General features: G+C 31.9%; 1 protein-coding gene across 4 annotated transcripts in view; it reads right to left on the reverse strand.

Moving 5' to 3' along the window:
• The window catches only part of KIAA2026 (KIAA2026 ortholog), a 99,611-nt gene that overhangs the window by 18,554 nt on the left and 61,052 nt on the right, over positions 1 to 20,005 (reverse strand). For 3 of the 4 annotated variants that reach the window (XM_006761612.2, XM_006761611.2, XM_015562520.1), the window contains exon 5: positions 12,239 to 12,328. The exons of the other annotated variant lie outside the window; for it this stretch is intronic. In XM_006761612.2, coding sequence (XP_006761675.1) covers positions 12,239 to 12,328 — 90 coding nt within the window. The remainder of the gene's footprint in view (positions 1 to 12,238; positions 12,329 to 20,005) is intronic. 4 annotated transcript variants of the gene reach the window in all.

Here is a 20,005-nt window from a genome sequence, read left to right on the forward strand (position 1 = left end):
GCATGTAAATAATTAGATTTCATCCCATAGCAACCATTGAACCAATTGCACATTTGTAGAACATTAAGGCAGAAAAATTACCACTCCCTAAAGCAAAATGTATTCTAAATCTGTGCATAAATTTCCCAATTGTGTATGTATCTAAAACCTTCAAGATTTCAGTCATGGAAATTTTAGTCGCATATAAACCTAAGAGATTAAGTGCACAGTTCCTATTCTCAAAAATTTTTGTATTTTAAACCAACAGAATGTCTATGTACATAAAAATATTAAATAACTACAGTATATTTTTACCACTGACGTTTTTTTAATCTTAAAAATATTAATCTTCCTGTTTATTAAAAATAGGAAGATGTGGGATTTCATGTGCACGTGCACATAAACAGGCTCACTCATTCTTGTGTCTTCTTAGTGGCATGATAAATCATAGCATTATGAAAAAAATTCAAAAAAATTACTTTATTTCATAATATGCTAATGTAGATATATCTTCTCTCTTGTCAAATACTTTCAAGTTAACAATAATTACTACCTCAAAAGTTCCCCTCAAAAGGAATGTTATGAAATAGTATGAAGTGCTTATTCTAACTCATGAAAACAAACTATATATATAAAAAGCCAGTGACCACAATGGCCATAACCATCATAAGGACCAGTTGCTATTACAACCACCGTGGCCAGCAAACCTGGCCAGATAAGGGGGTGGGGCCGGCTGGCCAACCTCGCAGCCCCTCCCCACTGCCGGCCTGCCCCTGATCGGACTCTCCCACCTGATCAAGAGTGGGCCTCCAGCCAAATGCCCCTTCCATTCCCCCCCAGCCAGCCCCACCCCTGATCAGCCCCTCCCCGCAGCCAGCTTGCCCCTGATCAGCCCTGACTGGGGTGGGTCGGCCAGCCAACCTCCCATCATATTCTCCTCCCAACAGGCCCAGCCCCCATCTGCCCCGATTAGGGCCGGGCAGGCCAGACCCCACCCATGCACGAATTCGTGCACTAGGCAGGCCTCTAGTTAAATTATAAACAATAAAACTGACCAGGAAAAACTTTCATCTAGGGAAAGCTAACTGAGGAAGGTAAAAAGGCAAATGACAGCTGCCATAAATCCTTTGAGGAATGAGATAGGTTTTTATTTCAATAAAAAAAATAGAAAATTTTAAAAAAAGAAAATAGGAAAGGTGGAGACTTTTCCCTTTAACAGGGCATGTCAACAATGTTATTTTTCTACTTAACTATCATTTGGCTTAAAAATAAAATGGTGAGAGTAGAAGTAAACTTTTCCTAAGTTAAAGACAGCAGAGAGAAAACAGAAATGAGGAATGAAGGTGGAAAGAATATACTCTTTGGGTATAATTAATTGGAAAACTGTGAAAAGGCCAGGGAACACCAAGCATGCTGAATTCCTTTTAACTGGGGGGTCAGATGGGGCAGAATGGCAGATCAGAATTAACTTGGGTAGTATGGCTGCTGTCTGGATTATTGTGATGGGATGGGATGGGGAATGCAGAAAGACTACTAGTATTATGGGATCTGAGAACTAGGTAAGTGAGGCACAAGAACGGAAGACTGTGTAACTGGATGTCATTATTGCAAGACATTTGTCATCTGTGTTTGTGTATTTACTAAACTGCAACATTAATTTTTTGTATAAGAGAATTTTTAAAATATTAGGAAGATTTTATCTTTTGGTTTTATTTTGGTTTATTAAATTTTAATTAATCCAATGCCCAGAAATAAACTTCTGAACTAGCTGATGGACACAGGAAGGAGTCAGTAAATATTAATCAGAGAATAGATTTCTAACTTCAATATAATTCTGTCTAACCCACTGACCTGCTTGGGAATGTCTATGGCCTTCTAACTTTATATACATATTTTTGCCTTCTTTCCTTTCTTTATATTACATATTCCCAAATTGAGATAGTGATGGAATATTTCATTTACATTTGAAAATGCATATTTAACCATTCTGTATTTGGAAAGCAAACAAAAAGTTTATTACATACATAACACAAATTATAGAAAGACTGATAAAATGTTTTGACTGTAAGATACATATAAAGAATACAATATGACCTTGACAAAAGGCATTCCTATACCCTGCCATGGGGTATGGTTGTCCATAGTTTTTAGATTGATTAAAAGGGGACACAGGTTTTAACAAGTTCAGAATCACTGCTCTGGGATTGGTATTTGAGGCAAGGTACTTTAACTACTTGGTAGTAAAAGAGAAACTCACACTGCTTGTTTCATTTATCATCTTTGGTCAATAAAACCAAATGGAATTAAAATAATATGTCCCTTTCTAATAAGAGATGATCTCAGAGTGTCACAGTATACAATGTGATTAATGTAAGGAGAAGAAAAGTTACAAAATTTTAAAAGTTAGTCAGAGATGGTAACAATTTACCTTAACTTGGGTCTAATATTAAAATCAAACAAATACTGCAAGAACTTTAAGTCAGGTCATTAACTAAACACAGACAATAGCTTTGCTGACTGATCAACTTGATTTAAAATGTAGATAATATAATGCTATTTTTCTTGGCCTATACAAAGGCAATTCCTAAAGAAGAAAGAGACTATCTTGTTGTAAGCACCTGTATATACAGGTAGGTATCTCTGTAATGCAAAATTAAAATCTCAAATGTATTGTTTAATTACAACAGTACTTAAAATTATAGTGAACTAAAGTTTAAAAGTGAATTAAAAAATAAGGAAAACAGCAAGTTCCCCTATTTTCAAACATGTAAGACAGAATATGGATGTAATAAAAATTAGAAGACTCTTACAATCTTTGTCAGCACTGATCAATATAGAATCAAAGATAAAGACGGTAGGTAGAAGGACTAATAAAAGGTCATTTGTGGAACAGAGCTATAACTGTTTCTCTAATAAAATATATTTAATAAGCTTTATGTATATAAATTTAGCCCTTACTTTTCTTTATAAACAGGTATATAAATAAGGATAAATAAATTGTTCTCAAAATTAGAATTCTATTTTCAGGGATAAAAAATATTTTCTAAGATAATCCCAATGTGTTTGTGAATTTAATAATTCAAACATTTACTGAAAATCACTTTAAAAAAGAGGAAGTAATTTTTAAATGAATGTATTATAAAGTTTAACATAGAATAGAGTATGAATTTCAAGCATACACCATGGAACCAAAGGCATACAATATGGATTAAATTTGAAGTTTACCTTTCAATACTTTCTCATCCAATGTCCACAGCAGCTGCAGATTGCCAGCTCCCTTTCCATAAGATGTCCCAAATGTCAAACAGTGGAGGTTTTCTAACCTCAGGAATTACTATAAAAAAGGAGTTGGTCTATGGTCACAAGGCAAGTCCTTTATTATATTATGCAGTTTTGTAAGTTTTTGAATGTGACACATTAATAACCTAAGGAACCATATGGAAAAAGAAACTAAAAAATTCACAAAACTGCACAATACTGTAAAATGAAAAGCTGAGTCTGTGTGTGTGAAATGAGTGGGAAGGGAAACTTACCTTACAACTAAAGAACAACTCCATTCTGCTGCAGTAATCTGAAATGGGCATGACAGCACCAGCATAATGCTGGCTGGGGTGTTGCAAAGAGAGGGAGTTGGCAATCTACTGATGTTGGGGACATTAGACACCTAAAAGGAAGAAAAAGAGGAAAACAAATTCCAGATTTATCAACTGTCTCATCACCACGGACATATTTTGCACATTTTAATAAATTTAGACGGTTTGAATGTTAAATTTAGGTGAAAATAATTTGTTTAAATAATATATCATACTTTACAAATAAAATGCAAACAACTTTCAGAAAAGCCAAATGGATTCATACACAAAGATGTCTCATTTAAAATCACTAGCAATATCCAAAGGAAGGTTGCAAATATTTTAATTTCAGATGTGTAATAACAGCACAAATCAAATCATCTATAAGTATTTTAATAAACTAATCACTTGGCATTGTCCTAGTCCAAGTAGTGTTTCATGAAAAGGTAGTAAATGTTTACTTATTTTCGTATTGCCTACCTAAAGAAAATACCACCATATTCAAATAATATTCCTGCATATTCACAGTTTTGGGGATAAAACATCACATTTATCTTGATAAAGACCCCTGAAACAGTGCTAGTTTGGTGGTATAGTGAAATGTCTGCATATAATATGGAAAAAGTTAAAAAGTACTTTAACATTGCCAGAAGTTCTAATATGAGCTATCACATGCTAGTATTTTCTCATGAGTACTCTTACACATTTTCATCTATGACTAATTTAATAGAGAAGGAAAACATTTGTACTTTATTTTAAAGAAATCCCATATTGAACAACATATGCACAGTTTCCATTACATTTCTAAATTAACATTTAACTAGAAAGCAGGAAGATAACTACATCAACAATAAAACTGCAAGTTTTGGTGTCATTTGGATTTGTAGAAGAAAAACTGAATGACATATTACATTCTTTGTGAGATAGTTATTATTGGAAAAGGGAATCTAATATTACCAGATTGATGAAGCTCATAGTTTTGGCCGTAAGCACCTCCAGGATTGATTGATTGATTTTAAGTTAATTAATTTATAAGCACCTCCAGGATTTAAATTCAATTGTTCAGAACTCTGGACACTGAAAAGTGGCAAAATCACTACTAAATAAAAGATAATATAAATTTACTTGGGGCTTTGGAAAAATATGATATTTAAAATGTTATTCATATTTGAATAAGCATGTGAGATATGTAATTCAAAAGGGTAAGGCATATTATACAAGCCATACTATGAAGCTCTAACTATCGAAGGATATATTACCCAGTTTAACCCTTGCTTGAAGCTCACTCCATTCTGGAAATATATAGCATTAATTCTTTGCCTAATGTAAAAATACCAAACAGCCCTTTTCCCTTGTAATTAGAACTTTCTTTGGAAGAAAAGAGGGTTTCAAATAGTTTTTACGAAAGTCTCCCTGATGGATTCAAACTATGCCAAATTCCAGTAAGGAGAAATAGTGAACACTCTTAATAAGGGTTCAAATCCTTCTTAGTTGAGCAGAGTAGACTTACCATAGATAAATGAAAATGCATTCTCAGACAATTCAATGACTATAGTCTTACCAGTCATGTATTGTTCTGGTTCACATTACCTGTCATCTAGCTTTATTTTCTTACTATTATTTTGAACATGTCAGATAACATATAAACATGCAATTAATGAAAGTGAGCCAAGTGCATGGTGACTTCTGAATAAACACAGCTTGACAATAAAAGATTAAATCTTTTATTTAAAAATACTGGAGCCAGTCTAACCCTTGATTAAAGTTAATAATTTATCCCCAGGGCTTGGGGATAGAATCTTAAGCTCTATAAGTAATTTCCTTGAGAACAAGAACTTAATTTCAATCTCTAGATCCCTACCAAGTTCCTGGTAGTATGCATAGGACACAAAAGATGTTGAGGAAATCCTATATAATAAAAGGCTAATATGCAAATTGTCCCCACGGGCAGGAGTTTGACCAACCAGGAGTTGGATGTGCGCTGACCACCAGGGGGCGGAATGGAATGAAGGGAGGCCCTGGCCGGCAGCCAGCAGATGCTAGGGACCCTACCCGTGCACAAATTTTGTGCACTGGGCCTCTCGTATTTTCCTAATTAACTAATAAGACTGGAATCTGTAAATTAGTAAAGAAACTTATCTGTTGTGCAAGTTTTCCAAAAGGTCACTTTAATTTTTTAAAAAGCTTTAAATATAACTATTTAAAGACAAAGTAATCCCCCGACAGTTGAGATAGTTTTCAGTTTTGTTAACCATTAAATAGTTTACCAGAAGATCTAGAATAAAAAAACAATACAGATAATGACTCAATTGTCAAAACTTAATACTAATCTTAAGGACAATTTAGAGATTACTGCAACCATATCTACAACTAAAGTCATTAAATAAAATTAGGGCATATTCAGAACTCTGAATATACCTAAAGTTCATTACACACTCTAATAACATAGATTTGTACTCTAACCATATAACTATAAAGATCATTTTGATTTGATGTCTCCTTCACTGGGAGCAAATGGGATATGAAATGGAAAGGAAGAGGAAAAAGTCCCATAACCTTTCACTATAATAGAGTAAAATTTGTTATAGGTCTTAGAAAATAAGGTGAATGTATAATAACTGTTTTGCCTTATATTAAACTTTTACCATATGTTTTTTGGGTCCAAATAAATTCATATAATAAGTGAAATTTTATGCATAATTTGACTTTATTTTTCCATTTACCTGTGCTTCTCATTCCTTACTATATCTTCACTTTTAAAAATATATTACATCATATTTCTAAAAATGAATAAAGAAAATATACAAGCATGTTATCTGTAACTTCTTCATTTCCTAAGGAAGGTAAAAGGTAAATGGTGAACAAACTTAAGGGAGGCCATAAATCATAATGAAGACAGCTGAGATGGATCTGAAGCTAAACAGTTAGCAATATATAAATGTATCAAATCAACACATTGCACACCTCAAATTTAGTTTTAATGTCAATTATATCTTTTTTAAAATTTTTTCAATTATATCTTAATAAAAACATTTTTAAGTGGAAAAAAAGAATATTTCAAAATTATCTGATGGAATCATAAAGAGTAAATGTTAACATTGATAGTCACAAGTTTTATCAAATACGAGCCTGAATTAGGAGTAAATGATGCAATAAAATATTCTCAATTATGGTATATGATATATGATTTTATTGACTTTTACCTAATTTTCAAAATATCACAATAAATTGGCAGCAGCAGACAAAATTAGAGGTTAGCGCCCTTAACAAATATGAGTTTACCGCCAGGGTTTTGCAATGGCCACACAACTAACATTTGAGAACAGATAATTCTTTGTTATGGGGGGGAGGGCTATCCTGTGCATTATAGGATCATTAAAATGTAGCATATTTTTAGCAGTATCACTGGCTTCTATCCATTAAGTGCCAGTACCACATCTTCAACTATGACAACCAAAAAGTCTCAGGGGTTGGATGGTGGGGGTGCATAATTATCCCTAATTTGATAACCACTGGCTTATAAAGAACTCTGTGACCCCAAAACATTGTCTAGCTAACGTATAGATTTTGATTAGGCAGGATAAGTATTATTGTATTATGAATTTAAATGATCGTAAGAACATATAAAAATTTCATTCATTACTTGAAATTCCTAATTCCTTTTAACGTATCTTTTTATATATTGTAACCATTACGCACATATTATTTTTTATGTTTTAAAAAATTTAACATTTCACAAGTATTTCCATGTAGTAACAATGATCTACAGATATTTTATTTTACTAGCTATATGATATACCATTGTGTTAGTATTACTGTTTGGTTAGTCATCTCCCTACTGTTGGACATACGAGCTTTTTCCAAATTTCCAGTATTAGAGGTAGTCTGTGGAACACACCATTATGTAAACTACTTTTTTGGGGGGGTGGGTAAGGGTGAAATTTGTATAAATGTTAAATCCCAAATAGGACTATAGGATTAAAGAGCATAGACAATTTTATAGCTTTTTTATATACTGATTATGATATTCAGAAATATTAAATCCTGCTCAGTGCAGAAGTGCTTAATTGCTAAAAGGTGTATTAGAAAAGATGTGCTCTTATATTTTAATTTTAGTTTATCTATTTGATAAGACTAGCATTCCATCATTTGTCATAGTATAATCCAGACAAGGTTTCTTTTCTTATAAGATTTTTTTTTTTTGCCAAATGTTAATTTTCCCTTATACCCAATCTTTATTTTATATATCCTTTTTAAAAAATTTTTGTTTTATTGCTAAAAGTATTACAAAGAGTATTACATATCTCCTTTTTTTTCCCCCTTGACATTCCCCTGGCCTCCCCTACCCGCTTATACCCAATCTTTACACAGATCTTTGCTTATTAAAAAAGATGGAAACCTCTTTGAAAATATAAATTATTACATAAAACATAAGGAAATAAAACCAATGCCCTAGCCAGTTTGGCTCAGTGAATAGAGCAGACCCAAGGATCCCAGGTTTGATTCCGGTCAAGGGCACATGTCTGGGTTGCGGCTAGGTCCAATGTGCAGGAGGCAGCCAAGCAATGATTCCCTCTCATTACTGATGTTTCTCTCTCTCTCTTCCTCTCCCTTCCTCTCTGAAATCAATATATTTTTCTAAAAAAAGGAAATAAAGCCAATATGAAAAAAAAGGGTCACATGAAACACCCAGAAATATAAACATTTCTGTATAAGCTTGGCAAAATCTTCCTAATTTTGATTTAGAAAGCAATAATGTTGAATAAATTTAAAATACAATAGGATCAGACAAATTCATTAATACCTTTATTCTATCTTTCTGGAAAACTAATAAACTTCCTAGATAGAAAAATGATATCTTCCATATAATTAAGTAAAAAGCAAATTATATCTCAACTAAAACTATAAAAATAATAAAATGTTATGATTTTTCCTTTAGCTCACTAAAGAATCCTATGATCTAAATAATGAGAAAGAAAAAATTAGAGGACTTTGTCCGACTACATACCTCTACCTCAACCAGTTGTTTGACTTTAAACGAATCTCTGGTAATTAGGTATAGCATCTCTCTAGGATGTTAAGCCTTTTTTTGAAAAAGCTCCTAAATGAAGTATGGGATCAAGTGAATTAGAGCAAACTCAAGAAATTTAAAGCGTTTTTCTCTCCTCACATTATTAACCATAAATAGAACTAGTTGTCTTACAAGAACGAGTATCTCAATCTAGATTTTAAAAGACTGTACATCTTCCAATATGAGGAGTACCTCAATAGCAAATAGCAAAGCCTCTAAGTGGTTAAGATATATATATATACATAGGGAAAAAGCACTCAGTGGGACACTTTCCCCCTCCCCATGTGGGAGTCCATTCTTGGGGACTCTCCCTTTCCCCATGTGGGAGTCTGTACTTGTTCTTCAGTAAATCTCCACCTTTGTTATACCACCTTCTGTCTGTGGATTCATTCTTCGACTCTGGCAGACAAAGAATCTGGATTCCAGTCCAAATTCATTGCCCTGGCCAAGTGGATCAGTTGGTTGGAGCGTTATCCCGCACACCAAAAGGTTGTAGGTTTGATCTTCGGTCAGGTTATATACAGGATGCAAGTGATCAATGTTTCCCTCTCACATCAATGTTCCTCTCTCTCTAAAAACCCTTGGGTGAGGATTTTTAAAAATTATTTTTAAAATAATTTTAGAAGGGGGAGGGGAAAGAGAGAGGGAAATATCCATTTGTTGTTGCACTTATTTATGCATTCATTGTTTGATTGTTTTATGAGCCCTGTCCAGGATGAAACGCACAACCTTGGATATTGGGATGATGCTCTAATCAACTGTGCTACCCAGCCAAGGAAAAAAGTTTTTTTTAATGGAATGTTGAGCTAGGGCAAGGAAATGGGATAATTCTTCCTTATTGCTTTGGTAAAAAAAGTGTCGGGAAAGGCCCTGCAGAGAAGCTCCCTAAAGCAGCCAAGTGTTTATATGAATCCATTTTAAATCCTCTCTCACATATATAATTTCTACCTTTAGTAATGGCATTTATGACAACTGAATGTTTATATAGAATATACCCTCTTTGTTATGGGAGCCATTATTATAAATAGGAAAGTTTATGATAATAAGCTGTTTTGACTCTAAATATTATTTTAGTTTTGGCAGTGATATCCTCTCATGAAGACCAATATTAATACTTTATTCATCTGTCGATAGTGAAGGAAGCTCTCAAGGCAAAGAATCAGTCAAAATGGTTATTACCATCACCAAGTTCAGGCATTTCATTATTAAGAAAGTCCCTCAGGTCCTGACCATGAACCCACTTCCAATAAATGTGGTTACTTGCTTTGTAATCCACAGTATATATCAGGCAGGGCAAGTACATGGACACACACAAGAAATGACAGACTGACAATGAAGAGACAGAACAAAAGCAAAAATACAAACAAACAAAAACCTTCATAATACATAGCATAAAGGCCTTTTGGTATATGTTTAGTTATTGATATTAACAGATTTTTATGGTATTAGTACAATTATGGGTATTCATAATGATACTTGAATAATCAAGGGTTAAATTGTGTTCAACACAGTACAAGGAGGTAGGAAATTTTCCATTGAATGATGAATTTCAGTTATGTAGAAAATTCAGTTATGTGGAATACTGTATTCCAAATGATACCAGACAAATAAACTGTATTCAATATTAACATAAACATTCAATAAAGTTAATTCCTGCAACTAATATTTATCACACTCAGTATTAGCTTTTGCAAAAAAAAAGAAAGAAAAAGAAATGATACTGAGATGCCAACTTTTGACTGTATATTTCCTTTAGAACGCTATGTGGCCATTTAAGTGGTTGGGATAAGCTGTTCATGAAAACCTTTTAGGCAGCCTATATGTTGGTAATCTCAATAAGATTATCCCTACAAGTACAATTCCAAGAACTTCTATTTCTTGAAGAACAGAAATCATATTTTAAAACTGATATGCAAATACCAGGAGTCATGGACAAGCTAAAAATTTAGAGACATGAAATCTAATCAATTAAAACCTACATGTCCCCAAGGACTAGAGTGCTAAGTATTTGTAATTTATAGTTTTTTTTCACTCTTCTACTTGTTCCTGTGAAGGTAGGCAATATGCTTATACCTCATAATACCACATGGAAGTGAGGTAGATGGCTTCATAGAAAAACTCTAGCATGTGTGCAGAAGTCTTTTTCTCTTACAATACATGATATAAATAAGTACATAAATCAATTATGCTTAAAAACAAAACCCTAATTTATAATATGGGAACAAATTAAGATATATTATGTTTTACTAAAGCATAAAAACTGATTAGCAAATTAACTTAACAAAATTCTGTTTGGAGTCATAAAGTATAGAAAATAATAAACACTAAAATAAACAGCTTCTGCAAAAAAACTGTAACACCCTGATTAAAATATTATTTCTTCTTATTACAGAACATCAGTCCTTTATGAGCATATAACATCAAATATATTTTTGAAAACTTTGGCTGAGGAGAAAATAGTCTAATATAAATGTTGTTTGTGAAATATATCACAGAAGTAAATTTTAAAGCAACATTTGGTGTTCCAAATCAAGAGAATGTCCATATACCAAAAGTGTATGTGTGTATATATGAAAATAAAAGATTCTAATAAGGGTATAAATAATTTTTAATGAAATACTTTTATAATATATATTTTTTGCATTCTCAGATTATACATAGAACATAATATTTTCTTGTTAATTAATGACTATCATTATGAACATTATTCTGTTAGATTATAGCGATATTCTCAGGGGTATCACATGAGGGACTTCGGATATGCTTAAAGCTGTTTCACTTCTGTATTAAAATAATCTTGAAAGGTTGTAATTTTATGATACTTCAGTCTCCTCCCTTCAGAATGCTACCAATATGTCTTTTCTAAACAGCATATAAAATGACTACTATAAATCTGTTGATATAAAGCTTGCTATATCACTAACTTTATTTTATACATAATTTTAGATTAACAGGTTCTGAGCAAAGACCTAAAAAGGGCTTCATGACATTCCTAAGGAATAACAAAGGGATTTTTAAAAATGATGATTGATTTTTAAATTTGTGAAATTACCAAACTATGAATGCCAGTTAAATAGGTAGTACTGATTAAATAAATGAGTGTTTTACCAAGTATTGAGTGAATAAATATAATGCCCCTATACTCTATTCTACCTTTAGCTGGCAAAGATTCTTAAGACATTTTTAGACATGTATCAAAAACATCTGGGGCAAGATTAAACAATTTACATCTGTTATTTATGTCACAGCTAATTAAAATTTTATGTTACTAAGCAATAAACTTCCATAGAAAGCACATAATTATTAAGAATATTTCCAAGGTAAGCATTACCCAAAAAACAACCAGTCAGACAACGACCAACCAGTATATTGGGATATATCTAAAACTATACCTGATATAAACCAGGCAAACAAAATTAATTTACTTGCTCCGGCACAATTTTTATCTATTAAAAATAAAAGGCAGACCACACAGGAGAAATAAAAGAAACAATGTTTCTATTGTTCATTGCAAATTTTTATGTCATCCAGGAGAACAAGATAAAAAAGGCTTTAGAAAAAAGGAATAAATTTTTATGCTGACAATAATAGATAGAACTTTTGGATCAACACCTACCGATTTTTTTCTACTGTTTTCCAGATCTTTGAGTTCATTCTCGATTTTTGTGATTAAGTCCCTGAGTTCATCAAGATTAGTGCAAATAAGCTAAAATAAAACACAAAAACACAGCTTGATAACACATAATATAAAACACCCAAAATGTGGTAACAGAAGTTGTTTCAACACACACTGAATTCACAATTATTTGTAATAGCTAAAACCAAAGAAAGCTCTGCAGTTTATACTTTAAAATATATTTTTATGATGTATGAACTTCAGGCTTAGTATAAAAATAGCTGAAATTTCAACATCGGTGGTTTCACCCCTCTTCCCTATCCCTTAGTTTGCTTTAAAATACAGGTAACTTTAACATTCTTAACTTTTAGCCCAGAATGACAAAGATCTGGAAACTCACCCTAGATTTCACGGGTTACTGAATCACCTTTTAAGAAATACTTCACCAGGCAGTCTCCTAGTAGGTGAATAAATGCACCCCTGGAGAACTGTTATACCTTTGCTTTGGTTTGCTAACTACACAATTAAACAAGCGGTATTATTGGTGTTGGGATTGCTAATAAAGGACTTCAACTACATGTGATATATTCAAAGATAAAAATGAAATTAAGTACACATTGTTAATATGATCTTAGTAGTCCTTTAGTAAGACCATCTCCACACATTTCCTTTCATAATTGTGTGGCTCATTTTATTTCACTTGGTAATATTAAAAATGGCCAAAATAACTGGTTTTTAATTATTAATAATCAAACTAGTTTGACTTAATTACTAAAGTTTTAAACTGTAAAGTGTCAGCAACAAAATATTAGTAACTACATTTTAGTTATTGTAAAATTATACTGTGTTTTTCCAATTCATTTAATATACTTAACATTTTTCCTAAAATAATTTAAGCTCATATTTTAAAACAAAACTACAACCACCTACAGAGGAAAAGTTTTAGATTAATGAAAGTCTCGCTGTAATGTTTATACTGTGTGATAATTTTAAAAATATACTATACTTATAAAGCTATTAATTCACTGATTTATCAGCCCTTGTTTATTCATTAATTTATGTGTAAGAATATTGTTTTCCTAAAAGGCATACTTTCTTTTAAAAGAAACAAACAAAAATGACAAAAGGAAAAGTGTTACAATAAGATTATTCCTAGTGACTAATGAATAACTAAAATGGGAGACTAGGAGCCCCTTAAACTTCCTTTATTATTAGGCTGAATTATATGAAATTGCTGAAATGCCTTTGATCTACAAAAATGGCAATATGGCTCAACCTAATAGACTAAGGAAAATTTATCACAGATATTATAAATTATAATTAGTATTAAAATACCATTATTAGAAATAGCTATATAATTTCAAACTCACAGAACTGATAAAGCAGGTAAGATTATATAATTAAGTAACTCAAAACAATTCCAAAGTAGAAAACAGTACATAAGATATTAGCAAAACAGTACAACTAATATTTTTTACAAACTACACATTCCCATTTGCCAGTCTAGAGTTATGGAAGAAATGTTGATAGTCAAGCAGTGGAGTGGTTAACCATGTAAGTGCCTCAAGAACGAAATTGTCTTCAATTTCTATTAAAGGCTAAGAACAATGTTGGCCCTACACCAGATTTTTAGTGAGAATTCAGTGGAAACTAAACTTCCCACTATATAATCTGCTATTATGACTCTCATGTAAAATTTGGCCCACAGCTTACAGATGGTTGGTTATATCCCTTTTCACTGAACTTGGTATACTAGTTCATATCATAGCAAAGATTTCTAATTTGCACATATAGCAAAGCTCAGAAGAATTTTCACTTGCATCTTAGCTGTCTCATTTTACAAAAAAAAAATTAGCATATTTTGCATATAGTTTTTAGAAACTTATAATTACAATGAAAACATATATTCCTACAACTAAACATACCCTAAAAAAAGTAAAGATCTTTTAATTAACAATTAGCCATGAGGTCAACAAATATTTATATTCAACTTAAAGGAATAAATAACAGTTCTGAAGTCAAGCCATGAATGATTTCCACAGTCTACGAGCTATATAAAATAACACTTTCAAGTGGCTTACCCAGTTATTTAGTTGTACTAAATCAGTGCTCCTCAAACTTTAATGTGCGTAAGAATCACCCGGGAATCTTGTTAAAATGTGGTTTTTGATGAGGTCTGAGGTGGGACCTAGGATTCTGCATTTCTAACAAGTTCCCAGGTATGGTCTTCAGATCACACTTTTGAGCAGGAAGATATTTAATGATTATGAATTACAAAACTGCATAGCCACTGAAACCTATGGTACTAAGGAGCTAATGACTATGGACATTCATAAAGATAAATTTCCAAACAGGGGATGGAATACTGAATTAAATGCACAATGAGAAGACAACTGTTTCTTAAAATAACTGACATGACTTTTAAACATAAATTTTGTTGAATTTGAGAGTCAAAAGTTTTAGCAGTATTTACTTTTATATTATCTTAAAATGACTTAATATCTCCATAACAATTTATACCCTTTATTTATAATAATAAAAGCGTAATATGCTAACTAGAGTGGACGTACTTCTGGATGACCTTCTGGACGAAGCCGTGGTGGCAGGGGGCAGAGGCAGAGGCAGCCACGGTGGCAGCGGGGCCGAGGCAGAGATGGTTGCTGCAGCGTGCACCGGGCCTCTAGTATATTAATACATACCTCTCTCTACATAAATCTGTATTACATACGTAACATACTGAAAATAGGGTAAAATTAAACAATTACAAATTCTTGTATAGGAATATAATTCTAATTTTGTTACTAATATTGAAAAAAAATAATTTGATTTATGCAACTGTTATAGTGCTTCTGATTTATAAAGTAAGGCATATGTGTGGCCTTTAAACTCAACTCAATTTCAAATGATGCTTTTAAAAATACAACCAATCCAATAACTAAAGTTCGCCTTAATGAGGAAAACAGATGCATTTCTTGAATGAAGCAAAACACCTTATTAAAACCTCTTTCTCATTACCTTGAATTTGAAAAACATATCTGAGGCTCAGGGCCTCGGAGGGGCTGGGGGAAAGCTCCACAGCAGCTCAGATTACAGTTGGACTGCATTGCCAAGATTCATGACAGTTTTCAGTCACACTGTAGGGGTTACCAGAAGAGTTTTATCCCCCAAGAAGAACCTCTTTAAGGCAGTCCCAATCTCCCCTCAAGTTAACCTTTCACTTGATGCAATCCATGACACAACCACAAGCTAAACGGACCAAAAATATGTAATTTGGTCCAAACCTTGGCTTAGGCTAAAAAGGTGTACACATGCTAGTTAAAACTAATAGTTACTAACCTAAGATAACACACTGGTAGGGAAAACCACAGAACCTGGGATTCATCCTTCTTCTATTATACCATGTTCTTTAAAGGGTCTTTCTAAACAGAACAAAACAAAACAAAATCTAACAACTGGAAATGTATTATAGTTTTAGGATTTAATTTACTATATCTAACCTTTTACTTCTATTAAATGGTAAATATTAAAAGGCCCGCCTTTCAACTCAAGCAGCAGAAATATGTGTGCGTAGTAGAGGAGAAGTCCCATAGAGATCAAAAGAACCCCATTACCCCATCTCAGAAAAATTACAAAATAATTCATTCCTTACTTTATTACTACTTCAAGTTAGAAATTTTGCCCTTTGGGTTATAAACTCAGTAGGTTTGAGAGATATGTATTTTATATATCCAAAAGGAGTAAGGTAGCATACAAAAATAAAAGAATATAGTAAATTATATTAAAAAGCAAAGGGATACAAGGCAGAAAGTCAAAATGAACAGGTCCAAATGACATGGATAATGTTCACTACCATTCTAATAAAACATTCCTATATAACTTATTATGAAAATTGTGAGCAAAACACTACATGCATGGTATAAATTAAAAATTTATACTGTACTTAAGCTAAAATTATATTAATATCTGTTAAAACTGACAGGAAAATTCCTTCTCACTTCTTGATCACCATACCAGCAATAATGAGTTCTTTAAAACTTGCAAATAAGAATATCTTGTGTTACGTAAAAAATAAATCTGATTAACAAGTTAAAATATTTTTTGCTACTATATGATTAAAAACAGATGTTTCTCTCAATATACTATATATATTTAAAAATTAAAAGAATTTTAAGGTATAAGTAAAAACCCATGCTGTTAAAAGTGAAATAAAAGGCTGAAGTTGGACACACTTATCTTAAGAGGTAGCAATTCAAAATAATAATGTAATCAAAAGATCCTTAACATAGTGAAGCACTTAAAACTCTAATTTTAATTTTGGTCCCAATTTGTTACATTAGGGCAGTACTTTATTTCATATTCCTTAGTTTCTTCATTGGTTAAATGGAGAAACATAGTTGTTGTTTTTTCAGAGGTATTAAGGTTCAGTGAGTTTATGCTTACATTTTAAAACAATACTTTTCCTTAAAGTCTTAGCTGGATTCTGAATTTCCTCTGCAAAGCAGCCTTTAGGATAAATGACATACAGAACAGGAACAAGTGTACATTATATGAAAGATTTTGATTACCAATAAAAAGCAGAGTCATGGTAACTAAGGCTTTTAAGCTATTTTAAAAACTTGTTTTAAAATAAGTTTAAACTTATTTTGGCTTGACACACTAAGGTTTTAAAATACTTTCTAAAAAATAAAATACTTTCTATGACTTTGTTATAATTATGTACAAAATGAGAATTCATATATAAGATTTCTTTCTCAATTAAACAAAGTAAAAGGCTTTTGGTAAAAATTTTATTAAAATAAAGATATTGCCAAGACCGGTTTGGCTCAGTGGATAGAGCGTCGGCCTGCGGACTGAAAGGTCCCAGGTTCGATTACGGTCAAGGGCATGTACCTAGGTTGCAGGGACATCTCCTGACAAGTTCCCCTATATGCCAAATGTATAACTCAACTTAACACAGGAGCAGGGCTAAGCATAAGTTTTTTCTTCTGGTTAAATATAATATTACTTGGTTCTTTTCACTTTTCAAATTCTTATAAGCTTAATCATGAGATTTCATGACTTATGAAACATGACCAAATCTAAGATTTCTTTCAAGGACTTAAGCAGCTGGAGAAAGTGGTAAAGGTCTAATAATAAATGCTCTTGAGCCAATTCCTAATTGATTTTCCTACTCATAACACAGTATTTTTTTTTTTTGTCTGAAGCATATGGCATGTTTATTTGAAAAAAAAAATAATACCAAGAGAGAAAATAGTAAGCTCTATCATTTAATCCTCACAACAACCCTTTGAGGTAGGTACTATTATTACCCATTGTACAGATGAGGAATTGAAATTACAAAGAGGTTCAGTAACTTACCTAAGTTTCAGAGTTAATGGTAAAGTTGGCATTCAAACCCAAACAGCCTGGTTCCAGAATCCATATAATTAACCACTATGCAGATTACTGGTAAACTCACTGAATCAAGGATGAAACCCAGGAACTTTCATTTTTAATAAAGGCATCAGATGATTTTTATACTATCTAAAGTTTGAGAACCACTGACATCACTTAGGAAAAAGTGGCATAGATATGGTTAGTCCTTTTACAGTACACACAAAAGAATAAATCCAATCCACCATTTGAATATCTACAGTGTAAACTTTAAACAGGGATGGGATAATTATTTTCTTTAACTGAGATACAGATATTAAGTAAATGTATAAATAAACCTGGATTCTTCTGGACACAAATAGGCAGACAAGTTTGATTTCTAGTTTAGTTGACGTCAAAATAGGATTCACTTTAATTCATTAGGACTTACAAGAAGGCATTTTAGAATAAATACCATGAAGCAAATCTTCCAGCTAACCATTTCTATATAGTATTTTTATGTTTAATATTAGAAATGTGATACTGAAAACAACTTGGATAAAGTAATTTGCAGAATCTGAGGTGTTAAGTGTCACAATGCTAGAACTTTTGTGAAGGAAATAAATTCACTTCTTTAGTAAATAATGATTAGTCTTCTTACATGTGGGGAACTTCCAAATAATTAAAAAAACAAACTTTACATAAAATTATTTTGAGGCAAAACTCTAAGTTTACTACTAACTAATACTATCTACTATTCTTTGCTTATTTGAAGCAAATGACCTATTTCCTGGGAGACAGGTGTCAATTGCCTTTATGAATAATACCATGGTATTCAAATTGTAAACTAGGCTTAAGAACCACTATTGTCATAGTCTATTTCCCATCTTTAGCCCCACCCCTCTCCTTCCCCCTTCTCTCTCCTCTCCCTCCCTTTCTTCCTTCACTCATTTATTTAAAATAGCACAATCTAGCAAAACATGTACTTTTGACCTTAAATTTCTGAGAGTGGTAAGTACATGGTTAGTAACTGACTAAAAGCCTAACTTAAGACAGTGTTTTTAAAACTCTTTTGCTTACAACCCACGGTAAAAAATACATTGCATGTCAGTGTCACACACACACACACACACACACACACACACACACACGATTAAAATCAAAGTTTCATGAAACCATATTACCTTTATTATATTAATTTCTTTCTATTTTAACTTTGTTAACTTATAAAAGAAATGCTGGTCATGCAATCCACTGATTTCATGGTTTACTAATGAATACCACCTGCTTATTTTAAAACTCGGTCTATATCAGTCATTACATATAAAAGCCCATCCACTAAGATAGGAATGGAGACAAATAACAACATCGGGCCAGAATACTTTGAAGGATTAAGGGAAAAATGAGTAAAAGAAATAGCAAAGGCTAGTATGACAACAATGGAAGAATGATAATATACTATTATAGCATTTAAAAATATGTACAAATAAGGATAGAAAGGCCTCTAAATAAAAAGCAAATACACATTTTACTGCATAGGCTAGAACCAAGTTACTTTATGTTTTAAAAAATCATTTTAATACTCTATTTTAAAATACCAAGAGAAAAACATGTTTCTTTCTTTGTTCATTTAAAAATATTAATTTAATGGAACTATATATAAAAGTAAATGTGTAAATGAAAGTCTTTCAAGAACAATTAGTAACTTTACCAAATAATAACTTTCAAAGAAATACTCCCCAAAACAGAACTTTTACTGAAAAGTAGATGTATACATTTTTGGATATATGTAACTGTTAAACTCACTTTACATACTATCAATGTTTTCAAAATTACTCCTTTATTTTTTTCTTTACTTAAATTGACTCACAGAAACTCATTTTAAAATCATTTTTGTGGCAATGAAGTATTAGGTTATAGAACTTTTGGAAACGAACTGGACACACCAATACAAAGAAATTTTTAGAGAAAGAATCATTTGTTGAAGAAAACATCTTTTATAAAACAGAAAATAACTCTTCATATAGTCACATGGTAGTCATATAATTATTTTTCTTCTTGCAGAAATGTTTAAAGACAACTGAATTAATCTTTACTTAATATTCTTTCTAAAGTTTATAAATAACTAAGAGTTAAAAGAATTGTTTTTCATATTAACAATTCAAACATTTCTACAGTGCCAAAATAAATAAAAATGGATTACCTTGGCAATATTTCCATGCACATATATGGCTTGTTCTTGGAAAACTTTCATTTACACGTTTACTTTTATATATAGTTCTATTAAACTACTTCTACAAAACAGTATAGTATATAAAAAAGAAATTTCTATCAGAAAAAAATAAGAGATAAAAATTTGTTTGAAATACTAGCAGATTAACTCATAAGTACCAGCTATGTCTGTACTTGTAGGGA

The sequence above is a fragment of the Myotis davidii genome, unplaced genomic scaffold (genome assembly GCF_000327345.1).
Source record: "Myotis davidii unplaced genomic scaffold, ASM32734v1 scaffold1597, whole genome shotgun sequence".
NCBI lineage: Eukaryota > Metazoa > Chordata > Mammalia > Chiroptera > Vespertilionidae > Myotis > Myotis davidii.